The sequence below is a fragment of the Colletotrichum jinshuiense genome, chromosome 7 (genome assembly GCF_051148585.1).
Source record: "Colletotrichum jinshuiense chromosome 7, complete sequence".
Taxonomy (NCBI): Eukaryota; Fungi; Ascomycota; class Sordariomycetes; order Glomerellales; family Glomerellaceae; genus Colletotrichum; species Colletotrichum jinshuiense.
Window position 1 is genome coordinate 3,923,756 of NC_139314.1, and position 11,546 is coordinate 3,935,301.

The 11,546-nt window shown below is 58.5% G+C and overlaps 5 protein-coding genes across 5 annotated transcripts; 3 read left to right on the top strand and 2 right to left on the bottom strand.

The window, feature by feature from the left end:
• Positions 1-530: 530 nt before the first annotated feature.
• On the bottom strand, positions 531-2,284 carry EsH8_VII_001022 (Alpha/Beta hydrolase protein; the record flags this gene model as incomplete). Its single annotated transcript, XM_083271155.1, has 2 exons — positions 531-1,562; positions 1,658-2,284. 2 exons carry the CDS (start codon positions 2,282-2,284, stop codon positions 531-533), a joined length of 1,659 nt encoding a protein of 552 aa, XP_083128712.1.
• Positions 2,285-3,045: 761 nt separating this feature from the next.
• On the top strand, positions 3,046-4,721 carry EsH8_VII_001023 (major facilitator superfamily domain-containing protein; the record flags this gene model as incomplete). Its single annotated transcript, XM_083271156.1, has 3 exons — positions 3,046-3,599; positions 3,676-4,645; positions 4,695-4,721. The coding sequence occupies 3 exons, from the start codon at positions 3,046-3,048 to the stop codon at positions 4,719-4,721; spliced, it is 1,551 nt and encodes a 516-aa protein (XP_083128713.1).
• Positions 4,722-5,631: 910 nt separating this feature from the next.
• Positions 5,632-6,003, bottom strand: EsH8_VII_001024 (40S ribosomal protein eS21; the record flags this gene model as incomplete). Its single annotated transcript, XM_083271157.1, has 2 exons — positions 5,632-5,863; positions 5,972-6,003. The coding sequence occupies 2 exons, from the start codon at positions 6,001-6,003 to the stop codon at positions 5,632-5,634; spliced, it is 264 nt and encodes an 87-aa protein (XP_083128714.1).
• Positions 6,004-6,555: 552 nt separating this feature from the next.
• EsH8_VII_001025 (uncharacterized protein) lies at positions 6,556-9,177 on the top strand (the record flags this gene model as incomplete). The annotated part of the gene is made up of 1 exon (XM_083271158.1): positions 6,556-9,177. One exon carries the CDS (start codon positions 6,556-6,558, stop codon positions 9,175-9,177), a length of 2,622 nt encoding a protein of 873 aa, XP_083128715.1.
• Positions 9,178-9,770: 593 nt separating this feature from the next.
• On the top strand, positions 9,771-11,036 carry EsH8_VII_001026 (NUDIX hydrolase; the record flags this gene model as incomplete). The annotated part of the gene is made up of 3 exons (XM_083271159.1): positions 9,771-9,853; positions 9,927-10,285; positions 10,357-11,036. 3 exons carry the CDS (start codon positions 9,771-9,773, stop codon positions 11,034-11,036), a joined length of 1,122 nt encoding a protein of 373 aa, XP_083128716.1.
• Between the last annotated feature and the right edge of the window lie 510 nt (positions 11,037-11,546).

Here is an 11,546-nt window from a genome sequence, read left to right on the forward strand (position 1 = left end):
ACTCTTCACGAAGAAACAAGACGAATAATACCAAAACTAAACAAACACACGGCCTATTCGAAATCGACGCAGATAACAAAACTCATTCAACAATCAAACAGAAACCCTCTCAATTATTATCACGAGAGTGCGGAATCTCGTTACATAGGTTGGAGATGGGAGTGACCGTCGGGGGTTGTAAAGCCCGTCTAAAAGTGCCGGGATTTACGGCTAGGTAGTTAAAAATCTCAACCAACCAGCTCACTCGCGATGAACTCTAATGTTATTAAGATGAAAATCAATCAAATATTTTTTTCTATTCAAATTATTAATGAATTCGGCCCCAAGGAAGTGTACTACACATATTCCTCTTAACGAAGCAGTCCCGTATTTTCAATCTCGTAGATATTTTCGCAAGGGGGTGCATAGGGAACACGCCGGGCACAAATGTGACACCGCGGTCTCTACAATCAGATACACTGTACGCATTTGGTTGAACATTTATTGTATTGGGTATATACCACAAGCCGGGCCCTTCACCAGCGGCCGCCTCACTGCTGCGACACGTCGACCTTGCTCCACCAAAACTCCGACTCCTTCCGGGCCCACGTGTCCGGGTGCAGCCGCGCCGGCACGCCCGCCGGGCCGCCGACGAGCTCCTTGTTCTCCTCGCCAAAGACGATGGCCTTGGGGTCCTCGGCCGAGTAACGCTCCCAGTGCGGCCTGTCCGGGCTGCTCTCGCCCCTGACGGCGTTGGGGTCCCCGGCGACGATGAAGCTGGCCGTGTAGGCGTTGAGCGTCAGGCACAGCTCCTTCTGCGCCGGCGAGATGCCCGTCTTGCTGGGCTCGCACGTCTCGTAGTACATGTTCTCGCCGTGGCGGGCCTTGTGCAGCACGGAGCTCTCCAGGCCCCACTGGTAGAGGTACACGGGCTCCGACGACGCCCGGGACGCGAGGTCGGCCGTCTGCCGCACGGGCGCGACGTAGGCGTACTGCCCGTAGGCGACCTCGAGCCGCCGGAACTGCGCGCCGGCGCCCTCGGGCTGCTCGCTGTACGGCGAGTCCGCGACGGTGAGCGGGTCCGGGTAGAGCCCGTCGATGGTCGCGACGTCGTCGGCGGACAGGAGCGGGAGCAGGTCGGCGAAGAAGGTGGTGAAGTCGGACGACTTGGAGACGGCCTTGTCGATGTAGATGGAGCCCTCGTTGCGGTTGAAGCCCGTCATGATGGGCACCTTGCGCCACCGGTCCAGGCGCCACGACTCCATGGGCGGGCGCGGGATGATGTCGCCGTCGATGACGGGCTGGAAGGCCCAGCGCAGCGACGGGTTGTACTTGTCAAAGACAGCGATCTGCGCCGCCTGCACCGTCTCAGTGGGCGCGCCGCGGAGGTAGGCAAAGGTCTCGGCGGCCGAGAGGCCCGCCGGGCAGCCGGCCTCCTTGAGGAAGTCGGCGAACTGGGCCTCGTGGATGGGCGCGCTGTAGGGGCGCACCGCGCGGGACGTCGGCGCGCCAGATTCCAGGATGGCCTTGTGGAAGAGCGGCGGGTTGTACTGGCCCTCGTCGTTCATCAGGATGTGGCCGATCTAAAAACTCTTGGTTAGTCTTGGGAAAGACAAGAAAAACACACTCGCGGGGAAGCTTTTGTTATTGTTAACAGGAGGGGGGGCGATGGGCTTACGGAATGTGCGCCGGCGGAGATGCCGAAGAGAGTGACATTGTTGGGGTCTCCGCCGAAGGCAGTGATGTTGTCGCGCACCCACTCCAGCAGGATGAGCTGATCTTTCAAGCCCAGGTTGACCGCGCCCTCCTCGAAACTCATGGTAGACGGGAGGAAACCGAGGGCTCCTATCCGGTAGTTGAAAGAGACCGCGACCAGTTCCTGTCCCGAGTTGGCCAGGAAGGACGCCGTGTTGTGCATCATGGCCGTGCCCCGGTTGAACGCGCCGCCGTGGATGTACACGGCGACGGGCAGCAGCGGTTTTGAGCCCGCATCCTGAGCCGGCGATGTCTGCGGCCGGAAGACGTTGGCAGTCAGGCAGTCCTCGCTGTAGTCAAACGCCGGGCCGCCGGGGAAGAGTTGCTTGCCGGGGGCGACCGGGCCCCATTTTGAGGCGTCGATCGTCTTGGTCGAAGGTTCGACTTTTAAAGGCGCGCGGAACCTGCGATCGCCGGTTGGGGGCTGCGCATATGGGATGCCTTTGAAAGCTTCAACTGGCCGGGGAAGGTTTTCTGTCAGGACGGTACCGACGACAGTGCCTTGCGTCAGCGTGACGGACGGGCGAACGTCTTCAACTTTTGAGCCCATTTTATTTCTGTATTATGTGCCTTTTCCTTTTTTTTGTTGTATCCTTAATTGGTCTGAGAAGTTGTTGCTCAGGTTGGTTGTTAAGTCACTGAGCAAGGGGGGAGGGGACCAGTTGACGATGCTGTTATCGATAATTGGCGGATTTTCGAACCAGGTTGCCGTTTCGTGTCAGTTGCTTCAAGGGACGTTATCGGCAGGCCAGCTCACCGATTATCCAATGCACTTGGCGGGCGAATCGATTAGTCGTTAAATGAAAGAAGGTCGATACCGGTCGATTTTCCCGCGGGCATCGGAGGGCCGATCTCGGCGGATGAGGTGCTTTCGGGCCCAGATCTGCAGCCGAACCAGTCGATCGTTTCGGTCTTATCAGCCCCGGCGCCCCGGCCTCGTTATCAGTTGCCCGACTCATGGACCCGGCCTGATACCCCACGATAGCCAAACTACCAGTCCCGCAGGTTCCCTGCCAGTCAATTCCCAGGTTTACGGATAACGTCGCCCGGAAATGTGGTTCGCCATGGGCCTTGAGCCCAGATAACATGTACGTTTTGCGGACTCACGGTCTCCGTGTTATCAAGTTATCTAGTTTACCCCAGACTAGGGCGCAACGCGGCCTGGGCGGTCGAGATAGGGGCCAATTGTCAATGGAGCATTAAAGAGTTCGCGTCCCTCTCCTTTCCGGAGTAGGGTCTTTGCAGGAGAGGCTTCATCCCACAGATCTAACCTGGGCCACGTTCTATCAGAGTCTGTTCTGCAACGACAAGATGAGCGACACCAAGGTTGAAATGGGCTTCAAGGCCGCCGAGGATCGCCTCGAGCCGACCAAGTCGCTTACGGCGGGCGAGGTCGAGCACCTCGACGCCTCAGCGGCGTTCCTTTACGAGAACAACTTCACCGAGGAGTACCTCGCCGAGCTCGTCAACGACAAGGAGATGAACCGCCGCCTGGTCCGCAAGATCGACCTGATGATCCTCCCGCTCCTCGCAGGCACATACGTCCTCCAGTACATCGACAAGCAGGCGCTGTCCTACGCGGCCGTCTTCGACCTGTTCTCCAGCACCGGCGTCACGCAGACCGAGTACTCGTGGTTCGCGAGCATCTTCTACCTGGCCTACTTGGTGGCCGAGTACCCGTGGGTCTACATCGCCCAGAAGACGCGCATGGGCAAGGTCGTCGCCGGCTGTGTCCTCTCCTGGGGCTCCGTGTTGATGATCACGGCCGCGTGCTCGAACTTCCCGGGACTGGCGGCCTGCCGGTTCCTGCTTGGAGTCTTTGAGGCGCCCATCACGACTTGCTTCATGATGATGGTGTCCATGTGGTGAGTTGACCCGTAACAAAAACAAAAATTACCCCCGCCGAACAACTGAACAGTATATTAACATGTCCGAACTTAGGTACGTGCGAGGAGAGCAACCCTTCAGGGCGGGCATCTTTTACTGCTGCAACGGCGTCGGCTCGATGCTCGGCGGAATCCTCAGCTACGGCATCGGCCAGATCGATTCGTTCCCCGTGTGGAAGGCTGTCTTCATCATCTGCGGCGGTATCACAGTGCTTTGGGGCGGCCTGCTCCTGGTCTTCCTGCCCGACAGCATCTTGACCGCCAAGAGATTCACCCTCGAGGAGAGGGCCCTTCTCGTTGGCCGCGCCCGCCTCTCGAAGACGGGCGTCCTCAACAAGACCATCCAGTGGTACCAGATCAAGGAGGCGGTCCTCGACCCCCAGGTCTGGCTTCTGACCCTCTTCGTCCTGCTCAACGAGGTCATCAACGGCGGCGTGGCCAACTTTGGCAAGCTCATCATCAAGGGCCTCGTCACCGACCCGTTGCTCACGACGGCGCTGGGAATCCCCCAGGGCGCGTTCCAGGTCTTCTGGATTCTCACGGGAACCTACACGGCGACGAAGCTGCGCAACCACCGCACGACCGTCATGGCGCTGTGGCTCATCCCCACCATCATCGGCTGCTGCATGATCTGGAAGCTCGACAGGACCCACTACAAGGTCGGCGTCCTCTTCGGGTACTACATGATCGGCTGCTACGTCGCCTCCCTGGTCCTGGCGCTGCAGATGCCGGCGACCAACCTCGGCGGCTACACGAAGCGCATCACCGCCTCGGCGATTGTCTTCACGGCGTACTGCGTCGGCAACATCATTGGGCCGCACGCCTTCCTGGCCAAGGAGGCGCCGCTGTACCAGACCGGGTGCAAGCTTATCCTCGCGTGCTCGGCGGCGCAGTTCGCCATTGCCGTCTCCCTGCGGCTGCTGCTGATCCGCCGCAACAAGATGAGGGACCAGGCGGCGGCTGCGGCAGGTCTCTCGCCGGACGCAGAGCACGAGGACTTGGGCGTCGATTTGACCGACTACGAGGTGAGTTGTTCGGACAAATGGAAACGAGCTGTGACTAACATGCCATTAGAACCCCAACTTCCGTTACGTCTTGTAAGATTTGGTTGCGTTGGACATGGGCAGAAGAGATACCGGGTATGAACAGGACGAAAGATACCAGGAGCCATGAAATGTTTATGTGATATTTGTGCAAGCGTTGCAGCATTTTTTGTATCAATTGAAGGCCACGAACAAGCGATGCTTGTCGAATTCTTTTCCATCTCGAGCTCTTGTAACGTAATCCTACGGGGCACACAGCATGACAAGTGACATCTTTTGCTCATGGAAGCGAATGGGCCCGCGCCATCGTGAGGTGACGGCAGCAGGTAAAATCTACAAAAGAGAAAAAGGAAACGCATCAAATCACGATGGACTGACAGCACTTGGTCGCATTACATCATCGACGTGCTTGCGACCTCAAAACCCATTGGGGCTGCTCGAACACAAGCTCGATGTCGATAAAGTTGGCATCGTATTAAACGACCTGGCTTTGCCTGGACATGTAAGACCCGTATCTGTACCGTGACGAACACCTTAACCGCCATGGCTTTTTCAAGGCCTGCATTAATCTGCGGCACGGAGGCTATCGAAGTAGCCCCAGAATCCTCGACCATGGAGACCATCGAGGGTGGCACGAGAATCCTTCGCTAGCCGGGACGTGGAGTGGAGCATCGCATCGGGGCGAGGGTCACTGGAGGGTTTTTTTTTGGGTTTGTTCTCGAACGCGGAAAATCTCATTGTGTTGGGTAGTCGTGAACCATTCCTATGCCATTTTCCTCTCCGCAGAGAGCCGGACGCCTCGAATTGGCGATATACCATGCAACCAACTCTAGATCCATGATGTTGACCGACTGAACCGAACGACTAGACCTTTCGAGAAGTCAGTCGATTCGCCCGACGGAAAACCCCTTCTCGAGCCGCAATAAACTCCGACGTACCATCCTCCCCCGAGGTCGCAGCCTCAGCATTTATCGCTGGGCGGACCAGACGGACTTGACGAGGCCATCACGCTGGGCCAGACGGTTGAGGGCGTCGTCGCTCTCGCCCATCGCACGAACGAAACCGGAGAGGGCGTAGACGTGGTTCTCGCCGGGGACAGCGCGGCCGTTCTCGTCAACCTTGGCGATGGAGATTTGGACAGAGGCGTGGTCCTTGGCCTTGATGATGCGGTTGGTGGCGCTGCACTTGCGCGGAACGTAGCTATTTTGAACGCACACGTTAGCCAAACTTGCATCCCCAAGTAGCAAACACAGCTCCCGCGAAGCTCGAATCTCGCGCGGATTTCGTGGACGGGTCGGGGGTCCTCACAGATCGACGATCTCGCCCTTGTCGTTCTCCATTGCTGTGACTTGCGTTCGGGGTTGTCTAGAGGCAAGTAGGTGGTTTGCTTGCGCGGATGTTGTCGTCGCGAAATTGGCGGGGAAGCTCGAAATTGGGAATTCTGACAGTGTTCTGCAGAGTGTGGTAAATTTTCGTGGGGTGCCGAAGCGGCAGGAGGGCTCGGGTCACGTGTGGCTTGGTCAGCTGACTGCGCGGCAGCAACGCGGGACTTGTTGCCGCGGAAGGTCCGTGCACCGCCAGCGGATGGGCGGCCGAGATTGCTTTTGCCCACCCCGCTGCCTGCTCCCCGATCGTGTACGGAGTATTATCGTCGCTCTCCCGCGCGTTGCTTTGTTGATGTTCGACAAGCGTAAATTCTATCCGAGCCGCCACCGCCACCCGAACCCCCGTCGACGTCCCCCGAGTCTCCCTCCCATTGCACGGGAACAATCTACGACCCTGTCAACATTCTGAGTCTGTCTGGTTGGTGCAGCTGCAAAGAATTCAATCTGCTGCGAGTCACATCGAAATCATGCGCTTTGCGCATCACAGCGGGCTTGCCGAGATTCACGATGGGGTCGCCGTTTCGAAGCACCCGTCATGACCCCTACAGCCTCTCGTCCTCGCCGGGCCTACCATCTTTAGACCAACTCAAGTCTCAATTCCCTACGAACCCCCCGATTAGGAGCGGCAGTACGGCCGCGCCCCTCCCTTGGCCGGCGAGCCACCATGTCGCCAACGCCTCGAGCTTCTTCCCACAGGAACACTCCGCGATCGACCTGACGACGCCCTGCAAGCAGTCAATCGAGGCACCCATCCCACACGTAGAGGAGGAGGTCACAGTCATCTCAATTTCGACATTGACGTCGAAGCCGAAGCGGAAGAGAGGGGCAAAGGTGCTCGAGAAGAAGGCGCACGAACCTCCGCTCAAGTTCACGAAAAACGCCGATGCCAGTCCCCCGTTGACCAAACACGCGAAGCCAAAGGCGCCAGCCGAGAAGCAGGAGAAGAAGCCAAAGGTGGCAAAGCCCAAGACAGCAACAAAAAAGGGCGAAGTCACAAGCCGCCACTTTGCGAAGCCAAAAGACGGGGAAGAGGAATCACCCCCGCTACCCAAGAAAAACGCAGACGAGCCGTTGGAACTGGAGAAGGCTCTGAGACGCCGCGTGGATTGGACACCGCCACCTGCCGACAGCGGGCTGGCTTTCGAGTCCAAGTCTCCGCAGACCGCAAAAAGCCCAAGTCTAATCGCTGGAAAGGATACGTTCGGGAATCTCTTGAAAGACTTTGGCCGGGAGGATGGAGAGGCCAAACCGCCCTCTGTAACACTGCCGGATGGCAATGCTAAGGTGACCAGGAAGAGAAAATTGATTGGAACGGTGTCTACCAATGACTCATCAAATGCTGCACCGCAAGAGAAGAGCGTCACAAAAGCAAAAGCGCCCAGAAAGAAGCCACGGACAATCACAGAACTGGCTACAGCAGCCTACGTGATACCGGATGCCACTGAACAGGAGGCTCCGTCTGCACTTCAGGGTGTCGAGGATGACGGAGACACTGGGAAGCTACCGGGGAAACCCAGTAAGCGGGCGTCAAAGACCAAGAAACCGAAGAAGGCTCCTCCACCCGAACCTATTCTCCTGTCACCGACCACGGCCTTGAGGCAAGCCGCGAACCAAGACTATGTTTTCGGGACTTCGAGCCAGCTTGCACGAGAGCACTCCCCAACTTTCCTACGGGACCTTCAGAGGGCGGTACAGGCATCGAACTCGATGAAGGACGAGGACCCATTCGTGACGCCCATCAACAGCGACGCAATCGAGCCAGAACCCAGACAGAAGCTTTGGGATTTTGGGGCAAGGGACGAAGATGGAAGGCTGCTAGACCTGGAAGTGATCAACCTAGCTGATACCCCGCAAGTAAATGCAGGCGCACCTGATGGCCCCGATCCATTTGGGTATGCCGTTGTCGGGAAACGGCCATCATCGCCGCCAGCCTATATCATGTCGGATGCTTCCTTTCCGGACATTGATGATCTCCTGGGTAAGGAGACTAGTGGCGGCATGATTGGTGGGCAGAAGGAAATGCCGCCTATGCTTCCGACCGCCGGACCAGCAGAAGAGCAGCCATATCCCGCCGAGGCAGTACTAGTCTCGTCCGGCACTACACCACACGCCGAGGAGGAAGCTCCTGACCTCCCCCCTGCTCGATTGTCCTCAACAGCAGGGGAAGTTCTTCCCAAGTCTACAGCGGTGGCCAATCCCATTGCAGAACCCCCTAAACCCGACTTTGGTCTCTACACGGACAATCAGCTTGCACGGGAGATTGCATCGTACGGGTTCAAGCCGGTCAAGCGGCGGCAGGCCATGCTTGCTTTGCTGGACCAATGCTGGGTGAGCAAGCAAAGGACAGCTCTTGCGTCGCTTCCAACGAACCATCCAATCTCAACAACTTCCCAAGCGCAGGCTGCGGCAAAGCCGCAGAAGCCGGCTGCGACCGCGTCGCCTAAGCGGCCGCGTGGCCGGCCAAGGAAAGATAGCAATGTTGAGTTACCGTCCAGTGAGCCACCACCGTCAGCCCAACCTCCGCCGCCGTCTCCGAAACGTGGTCGCGGTCGGCCCAAGAAGACTGCCGAGCCAGCCAAAGCCAGTGGCTCCGCAGCGAGTAAGAAGGGCAAGTCAAAGGCAAGCACCGCGGTCCCGGCCATCTCCAAGGCGGTGCCTGCAGCGGCATCCCCGAGCCGGAAGAAGCCCAAAGCTTCAGAGGTCATTGAGATCCCGGACTCTGCATCCGACGGCTCACTCTCGCCGTCGCCCTACTCGTCACCTGAGCCAGCGGTGTTTTCACCACCTCCCGATGATGTCTCGGTGTCAATTGGCGAAGATGCGGAAATGACGCTTGCAGCGCCGCCAACAGGCCAGCAGTCAGCATCCCTTTTTGCGCACATCACCGAGGCGGTGACGATGGCGCCACCCACAACTGACCCCAAGCAGCCGTCTTTTCATGAGATGATGTTGATGTATGATCCGATCGTGCTTGAAGACCTCGCCGCTTGGCTGAACACTGGACAGCTGTCTAGGGTGGGCTACGACGGCGAGGTGTCGGCGAATGAAGTGAAGCAATGGTGCGAGTCCAAGAGCGTGTGCTGCCTGTGGCGCGAGAGCTTGAGAGGAAAGGAGCGGAAGAGATATTGATTTCGGAGTCCATACAGTAACGATACCCCACTGAATATTTTATGCGCTGTGCTTGCTCGGTTTTGTATGCATCACCACATGGAGTCGTATGGCATGGAGTAAATTCGAGCTTGATAATACGATTGAAACCACACACTACAGACAAACACCGCTCCCTGCGTTTCCATTATTAAATGATGTTCTTGAGCGTCCAGTGATAGGCAACTTTAGAGTATTCGCAGCTGAGATGCACCGACGTTAGCGCATCGCATCGCATTTCCAGGCGCCGCGAGCTGGCGACTGGGCGCGGTCACAGGGCGTACACCGAACCTCGGCAAAAACATCAAACACCCCCGCCGGTACAATGATCCTGTCTTTGACACCTCATGATTTGGGCTAGTCGGACTACTACCACAGGGCCGCCAATGCCTTCGTTATTCCTCCCTCGCATCTTCCGCCTTCACAAGAGTTCATCGGCAATCCCAATTCGGCTCGCACCTCGCCCAACCATCCGCTCAACTGCGACGTGGTCCTCAAGCAGGGGTCTAAACACGTCACTCACAGCACCTGTCTCAAGCACAGTCCGGCGGTACGAAGGCGCGCCGGGAATCATCATGTCACAAAAACGGTCGTCATCTTCATCTTCGTCGTCGTCGAAAGACACCAGAGAGGTCCCGGAACCGCGGCCGAGCGCCAGGTAAGCAAGCACACGGCGACTACTTTACTGGCCCATTTAGACGCGCCGTCAGCTCACACCCCCCGGACTACAGCATCCTGCTCCTCTCCCCGACGAACCAGGTGCTGCTCCTGCACCGGGTGAAGACGTCGACGTCGTTTGCATCTGCGCACGTGTTCCCGGGCGGAAACCTGGACGCATTCCACGACGGGGAAATCCCGCCCCGCGATGCGAGGGAGAGGCACGAGGACGGCCCGGCCTACCGCCTCGGAGCGATACGTGAGTGCTTCGAGGAGACGGGCATCCTGCTCGCTACGAGGAAGGGCTCGGACGACACGTCCACGCTCATCAATGTCTCCTCCGCGGACCGGGAGGCGGCCCGCAAGAAGGTCCACGGCAACCAGGCGCGGTTCAGCGAATGGGTCGACAGCGTGGGCGGTGTTCCGGATGTTGGTACGTGACCGCGCTCAATCGTCGGCATCAACTCATGAGCATGAGATCTATCTTACTCACCACTGTGGCAGGACGTTTGAAGCCCTTCACGAGGTGGGTGACACCCACCAACGTGCCGAAGCGCTTCACGACGCAGATGTACATCTACATGCTACCGCACTCGGCCTCCACGGGCGCCGAGGCTACGGAGAACGAGATCATCGTGCCGACGCCCGACGGCGGCGTGGAGCACACGGCTGCCAAGTTCGACGATGCCTCCACGTGGCTCTACCGGGCCGATAAGGGGGAAATCATCCTCTTCCCCCCGCAGTACTACCTCCTGTATCTCGTCTCGCAGTTCTGCAAGGCCGCCTCGCCGTCGTCGGTGCCGTCGCCCGGACGAGGCCACGGGGCCGCGTACTTTGCGTCGCAGAGGAAGGGGCTGTCAGAGTTCCTCCAGAGGGTCCCGACGGCCGGGTCGGAGGCCGCGAGGGGCCAGCCCACGTCGTCGATTCCGTGGGCGGACAAGGTCATGAGCCCGCACAACCTGCTCATCCGCGAGAGCGACAGCCGCATCGTGCTCGGCATCGACAAGCCCGGCCCCGAGCTCAAGGGATCCGGCCGTGGCGGCGACTGGGAGAGGGTCGTGCTGGTCAAGTTCACGAAGGAAGGGCCGCGCAAGGTCGAGGTGCGGGGGCGTGAGGAGGTGCTGCGGGAGGAGAAGGAGGCCAAGAGGGCGAGGGAAGAGGCCGACGGGAGGCACAAACTCTGACGGGGGCTGTTTCTTCTAGAGACCTAGATTCGCGCCGGTGAAAAGACGAGATTTCAAACGGGGTTTTTTTTTCTCGCTCCCTCCTCGACAGTCAAGTCTTTCGTGTGAACGTCGTCCGAGGATGGGATTGTGTGCGGTTGGCAGACGGAAATCAGACCCTTGGCGCCAGCAACAGCAGTGCGCCCCGAGTTTCCCAACGGCCAACTCGCGCTCCTCATCTCGGACTCTAGCCAAAGCGTGCACTTTTGCCGCCACACAAACGTGCCCGAGAACTGCACGATCTGAAGTTGAGATCTGATGGACACGGCCCGGGCAGAGAGAGAAGAAACAAAAAAAACGACCAAAATGCTTGTTGCAGAATCGCAGCCAGAACAGGCATCGTGTTGCAGCACCCTGCTGAGTCAGGATCACACCCTCCCACTCCCAGACACCAGCTCTCCGGGTTTTGCACAGCAAACATAGCTTGAGAGAATCGAAAGGTCTGGGGTGTGCGTTCCTCCCCGAAAGCCA